General features: G+C 57.7%; 1 protein-coding gene across 2 annotated transcripts in view; it reads left to right on the top strand.

The window, feature by feature from the left end:
* The window catches only part of LOC105469252 (calcium activated nucleotidase 1), an 18,551-nt gene extending 4,722 nt beyond the window's left edge, over positions 1-13,829 (top strand). For both annotated transcript variants that reach the window (XM_011720078.3, XM_011720079.3), the window contains 3 exons: positions 7,984-8,636; positions 10,296-10,499; positions 11,611-13,829. In XM_011720078.3, the coding sequence (XP_011718380.1) occupies positions 8,006-8,636; positions 10,296-10,499; positions 11,611-11,981 (1,206 nt within the window). In that variant the 5' untranslated portion in view covers positions 7,984-8,005 and the 3' untranslated portion in view covers positions 11,982-13,829. The remainder of the gene's footprint in view (positions 1-7,983; positions 8,637-10,295; positions 10,500-11,610) is intronic.

The following is a 13,829-nucleotide window of genomic DNA, read 5'->3' as shown; positions in this document are numbered from 1 at the left end:
TAACTCCCCTCTCCCTAACTCCCCGCTGCCTAATTCTGGGAGTGTCCTGTGGGATGGACAGATGCCTCCATGGTGCCTTGAGAGCCTTCCAGAGGGCTGTCACTCCTGTGAGTGCTCTGCAGGCAGCAGCAGGGGTCCTGTTGTGGGCCCCTGAGCCTGGGAGATAACTGCTTGCAGCCCCACTGAACAGGAGAGGCTGGCTGGCCACCGAACCTGTGACTTTGCTGTAGTTCCTGAGTCCTCTTGTTGCTGATTATCTAAAACCATTACTCTGCAGGCACTGAGGATGGGAAACTTTTCACAATGAAGCCAGCATTTGAGCTGCTTAAAGCTTTGAGGGGTGTAGGGAGAAGCCTCACATGGGCCTTTCTGGAAAGGACTTTGCCCATCCTGTGTCTGGTTCATTTCTGTTGTTTCTGGCTGGCAACAAACAAAAGAACCCCCGTACCCCCCACCCCCAAAAAAGAACCCCACTTTTTAAAGAACATGCAAACTCTTGCCTGCAGCAGGCGCCAGCAGCCCAGCACCCCAGGCAGTCAGTGGTAGCTCATACACCAGCATGGGCTGTGGCAAAGGCATCTGATTTGAAACTTTTGTGCAAAATAAAAGTAATTCCTTGGGGTCCTAAAGGAGAGATGAAGCCCAAGGAAAGGTGTTCTGGTGCTGAAGTTAAAGGAATTTTCTGGAAGGTACACAGAGTTCTCTTGTCACTAGAAGCAGTCAGTCCCTTGTTTAAGCAAAGGCGTCTGAGTCCCTGGCATCGCTGCCCCTCTGTTAGCTCTGGGGAATCAGCGTGACCTCGAGGTAGCACTGACCACATGGGACTGTTCAAAGTCTGTCTCCCGCACTGTGCTGAGCTCCTGGAGGAAAGGCCCTGCCTCTGTCACACTGTTCCCCAGAGGGGCAGAGACGCAGGGACTCAGGACACCTCTGGTTCCATGTGGTCAGAGGACATGAGCCTCCCGGGTGGGGAGCATGTGCCGCAGTGTAGACGCCAGGAGTCTGGAATGGGAAGGCGTGCAGGTTGCACAGCGACCTGGGAGGTCCCGCTCCCGGGAGGACAGCCGGAAAAACCCAGTGAGGCTTTCTCTGCAGGCTGAGGCGTTTGTCCTTTATGGAAGGCACTGGGATCTACTAGAGTGTGAATCCAGGTTTGCTTTGGAAAAATCATTCTGTCAGTTTTGTGGAGGGTGATTTGAGATGGTCTTGACCAGGGATCTGTCAAGGGACAGGGAGTCGATATTCTCAGCCTCCACAGTCTGTTGGGACCACTCAACGGTGTAGCCAGAATCAGCATGCCAAGGAGGAGTCCTAGCCGGCTTTAATCAGCCACGTCTACACACCAGGCCGCATCTACACACCAGGCCGCATCTACATACCAGGCCGCCTCTACACACCAGGCCGCCTCTACACACCAGGCCGCCTCTACACACCAGGCCGCATCTACACACCAGGCCGCATCTACACACCAGGCCGCATCTACACACCAGTCCTCACAGGCCGCATCTACACACCAGGCCGCATCTACACACCAGGCCGCATCTTCACACCAGGCCGCCTCTACACAGCAGTCCTCACAGGCCGCCTCTACACACCAGGCCGCATCTACACACCAGGCCGCATCTACACACCAGGCCGCATCTACACACCAGGCCGCATCTACACACCAGGCCGCATCTACACACCAGGCCGCATCTACACACCAGGCCGCATCTACACACCAGGCCGCCTCTACACACCAGGCCGCATCTACACACCAGGCCGCCTCTACACACCAGTCCTCACAGGCCGCATCTACACACCAGGCCGCATCTACACACCAGGCCGCATCTACATACCAGTCCTCACAGGCCGCATCTACACACCAGGCCGCATCTACACACCAGGCCGCACAGGCCGCATCTACACACCAGGCCGCATCTACACACCAGGCCGCATCTACACACCAGGCCGCCTCTACACACCAGTCCTCACAGGCCGCATCTACACACCAGGCCGCATCTACACACCAGGCCGCCTCTACACACCAGTCCTCACAGGCCGCATCTACACACCAGGCCGCATCTACACACCAGGCCGCACAGGCCGCATCTACACACCAGGCCGCATCTACACACCAGGCCGCACAGGCCGCATCTACACACCAGGCCGCCTCTACACACCAGTCCTCACAGGCCGCATCTACACACCAGGCCGCATCTACACACCAGGCCGCCTCTACACACCAGTCCTCACAGGCCGCATCTACACACCAGGCCGCATCTACACACCAGGCCGCACAGGCCGCATCTACACACCAGGCCGCATCTACACACCAGGCCGCACAGGCCGCATCTACACACCAGGCCGCCTCTACACACCAGTCCTCACAGGCCGCATCTACACACCAGGCCGCATCTACACACCAGGCCGCACAGGCCGCATCTACACACCAGGCCGCCTCTACACACCAGGCCGCCTCTACACACCAGTCCTCACAGGCCGCATCTACACACCAGGCCGCCTCTACACACCAGGCCGCCTCTACACACCAGTCCTCACAGGCCGCATCTACACACCAGGCCGCCTCTACACACCAGGCCACCTCTACACACCAGTCCTCACAGGCCGCATCTACACACCAGGCCGCATCTACACACCAGGCCGCACAGGCCGCATCTACACACCAGGCCGCATCTACACACCAGTCCTCACAGGCCGCATCTACACACCAGGCCGCATCTACACACCAGGCCGCATCTACACACCAGGCCGCATCTACACACCAGGCCGCCTCTACACACCAGTCCTCACAGGCCGCATCTACACACCAGGCCGCATCTACACACCAGGCCGCATCTACACACCAGGCCGCACAGGCCGCCTCTACACACCAGGCCGCCTCTACACACCAGGCCGCCTCTACACACCAGGCCGCCTCTACACACCAGGCCACATCTACACATCAGGCCGCATCTACACACCAGGCCGCCTCTACACACCAGGCCGCCTCTACACACCAGGCCGCCTCTACACGCCAGGCCGCACAGGCCGCATCTACACACCAGGCCGCCTCTACACACCAGGCCGCATCTACACACCAGGCCGCCTCTACACACCAGGCCGCATCTACACACCAGGCCGCCTCTACACGCCAGGCCGCACAGGCCGCATCTACACAGCAGGCGGGAGACTGGATTTGGCCCACAGGTGGTAGTTTGCAACCCTCCCAGCAGGCGAGAGGGTACTTGTAGAGTGAGTGAGAAGCAGTAGCGGTCAGCCCCTGTGCAAAGTTCTCTAACCTGAGCATCCGGCATGGCCGTCAGCATGGCTCAGGGAAGTAAACTGAGGCCAAGAGCAGTCCCTTGGCTGAGCCGAGATGGTCTAGATCGGGGTGTCCAATCTTTTGGCTTCCCTGGGCCACACTGGAAGAAGAATTGTCTTGGGCCACACATAAAATCCACTGATAGCTGATGAGCTTAACAAAAAAATCTCATCTCATCATGTTTTAAGAAAGTTTATGAATTTGTATTGGGCCGCATGTTGGGCAAGCTTGGTCTAGATCATTAGACCAAGACTCAGTCATCAGGATGAGACGGAACTGGAGCAAAGGCTGTGTGGATGGGGAGAAGGGAGCCGAGTCTAGAGCTGGGTGGGACACATGGGGCTGGGGAGGAAGGAGGGCTAGGATGAATTGCTTCCCAGGATGGCTCCTGAGGGCTGGGAGCGCTGGAGCCAGGACAGGGAGTTCCTGAGGAGGTCCTGGTGTGCGGTGGATATCAGATGAGGAGGCTGAGAGACTGGGTCAGGCTAGAAAGGCGTAGGGGTCTTCACCTTAGAGGGAGGGCAGGCCCTGGGAGAGGTCATTGGGCTGCCAGCACTAGGGGCTGAGAAGACCTGCCTGGGGAGGCCGCAGAGAGCACCTCCCTTCCTTGAGGAGGGACACGCAGGATGTGCTCACTGGATTTGCCGCTGGTGAAGGCTTCCGGCGGCTGCCTCTGAGGATTAGCCGAGAGGGAAGGAGAGGGTGTGGGTGTGGATGCTTTTGCACCATGGTGGGCGAGGGGGCCTGGGCAGGGGTGGGAAGGGACAGAGGTGCTGGGGACTCAGGGAAGGGTGTTCATTCTTTCGCAGATTTGCCATTCAGTAGCAGTTGAGTGTCTGTGGGAGTGTAGGGTCTGGAGGTAAAATGGTGACAAGGTGGGCGACTTGGGTGGCCTGTGGATGGAAGGGAGGAACCAGAAGAGCAGGTGCCCGGCAGCTTGGGGAACTGACCTGAGTGGCACGTGTGGGCCCCACCCAGGGGCCTCGGCTGCTGAAGGTGGCCGCAGAGTGGTCTCCTGGGAGAAGTGGGCCGGAGATTTGACAGGAATGGCGAAGGTGAGGACAGTGGCTCTCTGGAGTGCTGGGGGAGTTGAACAGGGAAGAATATGGGGGTTCCAGGGGCTGGTGACGACGACACATCACAATGTCTGACAGCAGTCTATGCCGGTACATACCGTCGTTCCGTGTCGGCAGGCAGTGTCGTTCTATGCCGGCAGGCACCGTCGTTCTATGCCGGCAGGCAGCGTCTTCCTGGGCCTGCAGCTCAGATGTGGCAGCTGATCAGCTTGATCCAGGCCACAGGTTCACAGTATGACTGAGGTGGGCCCCGGCAGAGTGCAGAGGGGCTGTTGAAGAAGTGGCTAATGGCCCACCTGGCATCTCTTTGCCTTCAGCCAGTGTGCGCAGATCATCTGCTTCCTGCCTGGCAGTGCGTTCAGGTGCTGGGGCTCTGACAGTGGCCAGGTTCCTGCCCTGGGAGCAGAAATAATCACCTAGCCAGTCAGGGGCGGTGGGAGAGCCAGAGCCGCATGGGAGGGAGGGTGAGTAGGCGAGTCTTCCCAGGGAGCTGATGCCCTGTAGGAGAGACCGAGCCGCCGGTGGGAAGAGCAGGCCCGACTGTTCCAGGCAGGGGGAACTGCAGGCTCTGCCAGGGCCAGTGTGGTCAGGGGACAGAAGGAGGTACATGTAGCCAGCCGGCAGGCAGAGGAGATGGTGCAGTGTGAGGGCTGAGCGGGAGCAGAGTAGAGTGGGTTCACCCCAGGAGCTGAGGAAGCCGCTGAAGCTGGGAGTGTGCCATCTGATGGATGCCACTTCATGGCAGGTGGCGAGAGGGAGTGTCAGGGGATGTTGGTGGGGGGCAGCTGGCATAGCAACTTCATGGGGGGGGTAGGGGAATGTCAGGGGCGGAGAGGCAGCTGATGGGTGGAGGGAGGCAGCCAGCATGGCATGGTGAGGAAGGGCCATGGAAGAGGACAGAACCTGCCCACGGAGTCAGTGCCGAGGAAGGAAAATGGAGGATGAGGCCAGTCAGGTTTTTCGTGGCAGCAGTGCCTTATGTTTTTATCGAAGTGTAATATCCACACAGAAAAGCACATCTCCCAGGGTCCCGAGAGAGCTTGAACCAGACCACTGTGGACATGGTGGCCACCCATCCCCACTGCCCTTCCCGAGGGGAGATGAGGAGCAGGTAGGCTTGAGGGAAGAGCTGCATGGGACTCGAGTCTTGAAATGTCTAAGACACATGTCAGAAATGCAGGTAGGTGGGAGTGTGAGTGCTCGCACCTGTAATCCCAGCACTCTGGGAGGCTAAGACAGGAGGATCACTTGAGCCCAGCAGTTCAAGACCGGCCTGGACAATATAACGAGGCCTCATCTCTATAAAAAAATTGAAAATTAGCTGTGCACCAGGTGCAGTGGCTCACCCCTATAATCCCAGCACTGTGGGAGGCCAAGGCAGGTGGATCACTTGAGGTCGGGAGTTTGAGACCAGCCTGACCAACATGGAGAAACCCCATCTCTACTAAAAATACAAAATTAGCCAGGCGTGGTGGTGCATGCCTGTAATCCCAGCTACTAGGGAGTCTGAGGCAGGAGAATCGCTTGAACCTGGGAGGCAGAGGTTGCAGTGAGCCAAGATTGCACCATTGCACTCCAGCCTAGGCAACAAGAGGAAAACTCTGTCTCAAAAGGAAAAAAAAAAAAAAAAAAGATTAGCTGTGCATAGTGGCACATGCCTGTAGTCCCAGCTACTTGGGAGGCTGAGGTGGGAGGATCGCTTGAGCCTCAGGGGTTGAGGCTGCAGTGAGCATGATCACGCCACTGCAATCCAGCCTGGGCGACAGAGCGAGGCCCTGTCTCAAAAAAAAAAAGAAGAAAGAAATGTAGGTAGGATTTGCATAGGAGGTAAGACGGAGTAATTCAGAGCTCAGCAGAGACTCTTGGGCCTGGCCGGGGTTTCGAAGCCTTGGGGCTAGAAAAGGAACAGGGAGGGGCAGGGCCTGGGTGTGGTCAGAGGAGGATGTCCAGCACTGGGAACTTCAGCCTTGCTGCCAGGAAGGCCCCGGTGACCAGCCCTGTGACCAGCCCTGTGACCACCTCAGGGGGTCCTGAGAGGCCTGCTCCTTAAAGGGAGCATGGAGTCTTCCCTGCCGGCCCCGGGGAACTGCTGGTGGCGCCCTCTGCTGTTGGGAGGCTCACTCTGAGCAGCAGGCCCCACATATGTGCCTTGTTCACTCCTTGAACCTGACCCTGGGGCTAAAACCTAAGACTGTCTGAAAGTTCCATGTGGAACTGTCACCCTGTTTTTGCATCTTCTCAGCCAAGCAGCCTGCAGCGTGGAGAAGGAGGTACCTCTGGTGGGGGTGTCTGTCGCTGGCTGCCGTGCATCAGGGCCTCATGGTCCACCTATTTAGGGCCCAGAATTGCACAGAGCCACTGGAGTCCCCCAGCCCTTCCCAGGCGCCCTGGCAGGGAGGACAGCATCTGCCCATAAAGGCACACGTTTGCTGCTTTGTTATTTTCTCAAGGAGGACCCAGCCAGGGAAGCTTCTCAGGCCAGGATTCACTGGGTTATAGTTGGAGGGCCGAGATATGGAACCGGAGCACCGGGAGCCATCTCCCCACGCCCCATTGTGGTACTTGGCGGCTGTCCAGAGACAGGCAGCTCTCACCAAGGCGGCGTAGATGCGGGCCTGGCGCCCTGTGGCTGCACTGAGCCATCATGCTGTATGCCCAGGAAGTGGGGTTGGCGGCAGCGGTGAGGGGCTGCAGTTCCTGGCCGCCACCAGCATCCTGACCCCAGGACTCTGCCACAGAGCCACGCCTGGGGTGGCGGGGGACCTGGGAGAGGCCTGCAGCCTGGCTTGGCTGCACATTGAGCCCAGCAGTTCTTTGGAGCCAAGGCACAGACACACTGGCCTCCAGGCAGCCCGAGCCGCTCAGACTCTGGTCCCTGCAGTCATTTGCGTTAATATAAAGGCACCAGCGGACAGACACTGCCTAAAACAATAACAGATACAAAAAAGAAGGAGGGTTTTTATTTGGTCTGGATCTGTTTTGTATTCAAATGCTTCAGGAGCCTAACCCAGAGGAAGTGGAGACTCCTTCACTTTACTGCACATCTGTCTGCTCCAGGCCAGGTAGTGTTCTAGGAGCCAGGATACAGAGGTGGAGACAGAAACAAACAGACCAGTAACTGTATACAATACTCTGACGTCAGGTGGGGACAAGGGCCAAGGACCCAGGGACGGAGGGTGATGTCGGCAGGGCAGTCAGGGAGGGCTTCTTGGATGAGGTGGCATTTGAGTAAAATACAGACCTGTATGTACCCTGTCTGTGATCCTATCCCACCTCAACCCGTCAACCTTCCCCTCCTGCCTGACTCCCCTGCACTTCTCTCTAGAGGGACCACAGAGCACCAGCCTGCATGGAACTTCCTTCTCTCACTCAGCTTCCCACCTTGCCACCTGGGACAGGGGAGGTGGAATAATTTTGCTCTGGAAAGACTTCACGTCTTGCCGAATGAAAGCAAGCAAAGATAAGGGAGTAAGAATGGCCACAAAGTAGGGCAATACTGTTTCTTCCGGAAAAGTCAGCCTCCAGCGCCTGCAGCTTCAGGAACTGAGACGTGACTGTGCTTGTGGGGGCGCTGACTTCTCTCCTCCCTCCCTGGCTGTGCAGGTCCCGCCTGACTGTCACGCTGATGCCCGTGCAGCCGTCTGAGCACTCGGAATGGAATGAGTCTATGCACTCCCTCCGGATAAGTGTGGGGGGCCTTCCTGTGCTGGCGTCCATGACCAAGGCCGCGGACCCCCGCTTCCGCCCCCGCTGGAGGGTGATCCTGCCGTCCTTTGTGAGTGCCGCCATCCTCTGGCTGCTCTGCTCTCACCGCCCGGCCCCCGGCAGGCCCCCCACCCACAATGCACACAACTGGAGGCTCAGCCAGGTGCCCGCCAGCTGGTACAATGACACCTACCCCCTGTCTCCCCCGCAAAGGACACCGGCTGGGATTCGCTACCGAATCGCAGTTATCGCAGACCTGGACACAGAGTCAAGGGCCCAGGAGGAAAACACCTGGTTCAGTTACCTGAAAAAGGGCTACCTGACCCTGTCAGACAGTGGGGACAAGGTGGCCGTGGAGTGGGACAAAGACCATGGGGTCCTGGAGTCCCACCTGGCGGAGAAGGGGAGAGGCATGGAGCTCTCCGACCTGATTGTCTTCAATGGGAAACTCTACTCCGTGGATGACCGGACGGGGGTCGTCTACCAGATCGAAGGCAGCAAAGCCGTGCCCTGGGTGATTCTGTCCGACGGCGACGGCACCGTGGAGAAAGGTAACTGGACCCTGAGGTTTCTGTGGAGGTGTGGGTGGGGAGTGGGGCTCAGGGCCTGGCTGGGAAACACAGGCACACAGTAAAGAATTCACACACCCAGAAGCCAGCGACGTGGTGAGGGAGCACTTCTCCCTCTTGCTCTGACCTGTGGCCCCCTTACCATGAGCCAGGAGTGTAGCCTACTGTCACTTCACACTGAGCGGTTTCTAGGAGTAAGAGCTGATTGCTAGAGGCCTGCGGGAGACGTGGGGAATCTGTCCAGGATGTTTTAGGCTGTATCCGCTGCTGCTCTGAGAGCCTCTGAGAACACAGCCCTTTTTACACCTTCAAAGGTTCTCAAGATCACACTGGGATGTACCCCCACCAGGAGCCTTACCTTGAAAGCCATGGGGTCAGATGGTTCTCACTCAAAACCCAGACTTTGGTTTCATGTTACTGAAGGGTTACCTGCTGCCCAGCCCTCCTCTCCCTGAACCCCAGCAGGGGCAGGGCATGCGTGAACTGCAGCAACCCTCCTGGAGTGGAGCCTGCTGCCAGCCTTTTTGTTCACCAGGAAGGAGGTGCTGCTTCCACAGGGCAGGGACAGGCTTTGGGTAGGCGCGGTGGCCAGTGTCTTCCTCCAGGGAGGAGCTGGGGAGGCGCCAAGGACGCTGGCAGAGGAGCTGCCAGATCCTCTGAGCTCCGTTTGTCTGAGCTGGCAGTGGATCCCCACCTTCTAGAAAGTTGAATGCCACCGCAGGCTTTCTGAGGTCAAGGAGGAACTGCACTAAACAACGGCCCACGCAGTTCATGGCCGGCCAGGCCCTTGCCACACCCGGTGAGAAAATCTTCAGTGTTTGCCCAGGGCTGGGCAGGGGACCGACCTCACCTGAGGTATCAAAGTGTTGGTCGCCTACTTCTTGCCTTGCACTTGTCAGGGTTTTAGGCAACCCTACTGTAGTTCTGTCCTTCCCTTGGATGGGGAGGAGAGCGGGGTAAAGGGAGCGTTGGGGTTGGGCTGCGCTCAGGTCATCCGGGAGGGACCAAAGACCCGGGGTGGAGAATGTCTCGTTGCACAAGGGGCCCAGGAGATGGCAGGTCCCTCCAGGGCCCTGCAGAGAAGCCGCTGTGGTCTCGGGCAGTTCAGGGGGCACAGCTCCAGCTCTCAGGGGCAAGAAGCTGGCAAAATTTGGGGAAAACAAACAAAAGTTAGAACACCAGGGTGTAGGGATGATAAGAATACATTGGAAGAACACAGGCTCCCACACAGCCTGAACTGTGGCAGCCTTCAAAGTTAGGCTTATTCTAAATAAATCAGTTTAAAAGCAAAAACAGCTTCTGAACAAATCCACTGGAAGGAAGACTGGGAGCCCCAGCACCACGCCCCTCTCCGGCCACTGGCGTTAGAGTGATGCTCCGTGAGAGCTCAGGTGTGGCCGAGGGCAGCACACGCACACCCCTGGGACACGCGCGCCCCTTCAGAGTGCTGTCACTTTTCAGCTTTTCTACCCTGTAAGGATAATCCTGAGGTTGGGGATTACGGCTTGAGGAGCGGGGAGTTGGGGATCAGAGGTGACTTGAAAGTAGTCACTGAACCTTCAGGAGCTGTGGGGAGGGCAGCCGACCGGCCCTGGGCAGGAGCCAGGTGCAGGGCCTAAGGACGCTGCTCTGCTTGACCAGGCTTCAAGGCCGAGTGGCTGGCAGTGAAGGACGAGCATCTGTACGTGGGTGGCCTGGGCAAGGAGTGGACGACCACCACGGGCGACGTGGTGAATGAGAACCCGGAGTGGGTGAAGGTGGTAGGCTACAAGGGCAGCGTGGACCACGAGAACTGGGTGTCCAACTACAATGCTCTGCGGGCCGCCGCTGGCATCCGGCCGCCAGGTGAGAGACGCCTGCCCCAGCCCACAGCATGGGTTCCACAGCCCGCTCACTGGGAACCTGCTTCCTCCTGCATTTGCCTCCAAGACGCTTTTTTATTTTAGACAAAGTCTCGCTCTGTCACGCAGGCTGGAGTGGAGTGGCGCGATCTCAGCTCACTGCAACCTCCACCTCCTGGGTTCAAATGATTCTTCTGCCTCAGCCTCCACAGTAGCTGGGACTACTGGTGTGCACCACCATGCCCGGCTAATTTTTGTCTTTTTAGTGGAGACAGGGTTTCACCATGTTGCCCAGGGTGGTCTCGAACTCCTGACTTCAGGTAATCCGGTGATCCACCTGCCTCGGCCTCCCAAAGTGCTGGGATTATGGGCGCGAGCCACTGCACCCAGCCTCCAAGGCCCGTTTCTTGCTTGATTTTAGTGATTTTGGTTGCCTCTGATGGTGGCTCCCCTCAGGCCAGTGGATTCTGGCGGCAAATGAGCCGTTTTCTCTTTCCTGTCCCACTCACCCCAGCAGCTGGCCTCCCCGCATCCCCGCCTGTGGCCTCGTTGTCTGCACTGCTGGATCAGGCCCTGTCCCCACCCCTGGTGCTGGGCCATGGTGCCTCACACCAACATAGGGCCGGCAGCACTTTGGCCTCCCCTTAGTCAGGATGGAGTAGGCCTTAGGTGCCTGAGGTTCAGGAGGAAGTGACTGAGTCTGTGCCTTGGGCCCCAGACGCTGTCTCCTCTTCCTTGCAGCCTCAAGGCAGCCTCCCCATCTGATCCCTCCCCACGTCCAATGGGGGTTTGTTCCCTTTCCTTGGGCTTCTCTGGATCAGCCCCGAGGAGGCGCTGATGAGCTGGAATCCCTGAGATTCCTGATGCAGCTCGCAGGCAGCTCTTGGGGGAACAGGAGGAGGCTTCAGGGGAGGGGGTGCTGCAGGTTCCCTGCGTGGGATAACCGAGAACACAAAACCCTCCAGAAGCCTGCAGAGCAGGGAGGGACGGGTTGCTGTGGGCTGGCGAGCCCTGGTGGTTGCAGCCCCATGCCTGCTGCTGCGCACGGCCTGATGGCATGGGGCTGGGCACGCCAGGCTGCATGCGTGTCTGACCCACAGTCACCCGGTTCCCAGGCTACCTCATCCATGAGTCTGCCTGCTGGAGTGACACGCTGCAGCGCTGGTTCTTCCTGCCGCGCCGTGCCAGCCAGGAGCGCTACAGCGAGAAGGACGACGAGCGTAAGGGCGCCAACCTGCTGCTGAGCTCCTCCCCCGACTTTGGCGACATCGCTGTGAGCCACGTGGGGGCAGTGGTCCCCACTCACGGCTTTTCGTCCTTCAAGTTCATCCCCAACACTGATGACCAGATCATTGTGGCCCTCAAGTCCGAGGAGGACAGTGGCAGAGTGGCCACCTACATCATGGCCTTCACGCTGGACGGGCGCTTCCTCCTGCCGGAGACCAAGATCGGAAGCGTGAAATACGAAGGCATCGAGTTCATTTAACTCAAAACGGAGACGCTGAGCAAGGCCATCAGGACTCAGCTTTTATAAAAACCAGCTTTGTTTTGTTTTGTTCTTTTTGGAACTGTGCCTGGGTTGGAGGCCTGGACAGGGAGCCCGGTCCCAGGCTGGGCAGGGACGTGGGCACTGGACTCCCAGGCCCCACAGAGGCCGCGGTCTGAACGGCTCTCCATGCTGCGATCTGATGGTGAGGTCGGTCACTTCAGGCATTGACTCAAGGCCTGCGGAACTGGCCAGGCCCTTTCTTCCATCCAACCTCCTTTCTTCTCTTTCCTATGTTCTTTTGTTCAGTAAATATCCCTGGAGCTCCTACCATATGTCAGGCACTATGCCTCACGCTAAGAACGCAGTGAGCATGAGGTGGACCTGTTTGCTGGGAACCCCAGGTCACCCCCTTTTCTTCCTACTCTGAGCCTGGAGCATCATGTCCACCCCTGCAGATCCTTGGAAAAGAAAATGTTTATGTTGTAGGGTATTGTGTGGCCACGAGTGAGGGCAGGCCCCTGGGGACACATCTGCCCACAGCTGCACAGGCCAGGGTGCAGGCCCATCTGTTGGTTCTCAGGCCTCAGATGAAACCATCTCCGCATCATATGGCCAGTGACCACTTTCTCCCTTCAGGAAAATTCTGTGGCTGTGCAGCATTTTGAAGTTTTAATTACTAACCTGCTTTCATTAAAGCAGTTTCCTTTCTTGTAAAATGGAATCACCAAATCTGATCACACAGAGCAAGGTCCTGTAGTTACCCAGCCTGCTGCAGCAGTGGGGGAGATTGTAAGGAAGCAGTGACAGGTGGTGAAGCAAGTGTCAAATTTCAGAGTTCTTGGCCAACGGATACAAAGATAAAGAAAACATTGCCTTTTTCTAGCAACTGTCAGAAATCGTCATGCCTTTCAAGACTTCTATGAATGACTTGAATTTTCTATTCCCTGCCTAGGGTCTGTGATCGAGGCCTGTCACTTCCCTGGGGTTTCTTTCCTTGGCCTTTATTTCTCCTCTTCCCGTGGGAGTTTTACAGCCTCTTCTCCATGGAAACTTCACATGAGCGTTGGCTGGGCCTCGGCTTCGCTGGAGTGTCTTCTCAGCAGTCCAGGGCGAAGGCAGAGTGGGATTTGGGACCGAGGTTAGGCACGACCCACGCTGAGAAGGGACATTTCCATCATCACAGTGCCCTCCCCACAGCACTACCTCACCCCGACCCCCACCCTTACTCCCACCCCCACACCTCAATCGTCAGAGGTGCCACGGTGGGCCAGAGGGTGCCGGCTCTGGCTGTCCCTGTGCCGGTCCCTCACAAACCTCTCTCGCCTTTTGAAACTCAAGCACAGCTGCGAGGAGGGCAGCCAGGAGGGACCCCTCTCGCACTGGTGGTCTCTTTCCCCCGCTGTGTCATAGGTAGTGGAGGAAGCGAAGGAAGTGAACGCTGAATGTGACACATTTCCGAAGAGCTCAGCTGTCACCGGGCACAGCCTGGAAGCCCCAAGTCTGTTCTGACTTTGCCTGGCCGTCTCTCTGGCCTGCCTCCTAGATCGTTGTCCTTGATGTCTAGGCTGGGCCATTTAAAGTAGAGCCGCAGTCAGGAAGGTTGTGAGACTCAGGGCTGTGCTGGATTTTGAGGCCTTGCTGATGTATTCGTGTCAACCCCTGAGCCATAGGCCAGGTGCCCGGAAGCAGCCTCTCACCACACAGGCAGTGATTTGCGATTTGCGATTACTTTAAAGCTCGCCTTTTTTCTTTCCCTCTCTGTTTGCTGCTGTCAGCATAATGATTGTGTTCCTTCCCTATGGGATCCATCTGTTTTGTAAACAATAAAGTGTCTGAGGGACTGTA

The sequence above is a fragment of the Macaca nemestrina genome, chromosome 17 (genome assembly GCF_043159975.1).
Source record: "Macaca nemestrina isolate mMacNem1 chromosome 17, mMacNem.hap1, whole genome shotgun sequence".
Taxonomy (NCBI): domain Eukaryota; kingdom Metazoa; phylum Chordata; class Mammalia; order Primates; family Cercopithecidae; genus Macaca; species Macaca nemestrina.
The sequence above is the reverse complement of the archived record's forward strand: the minus strand, read 5'-3'. Positions and strand labels throughout refer to the sequence as shown.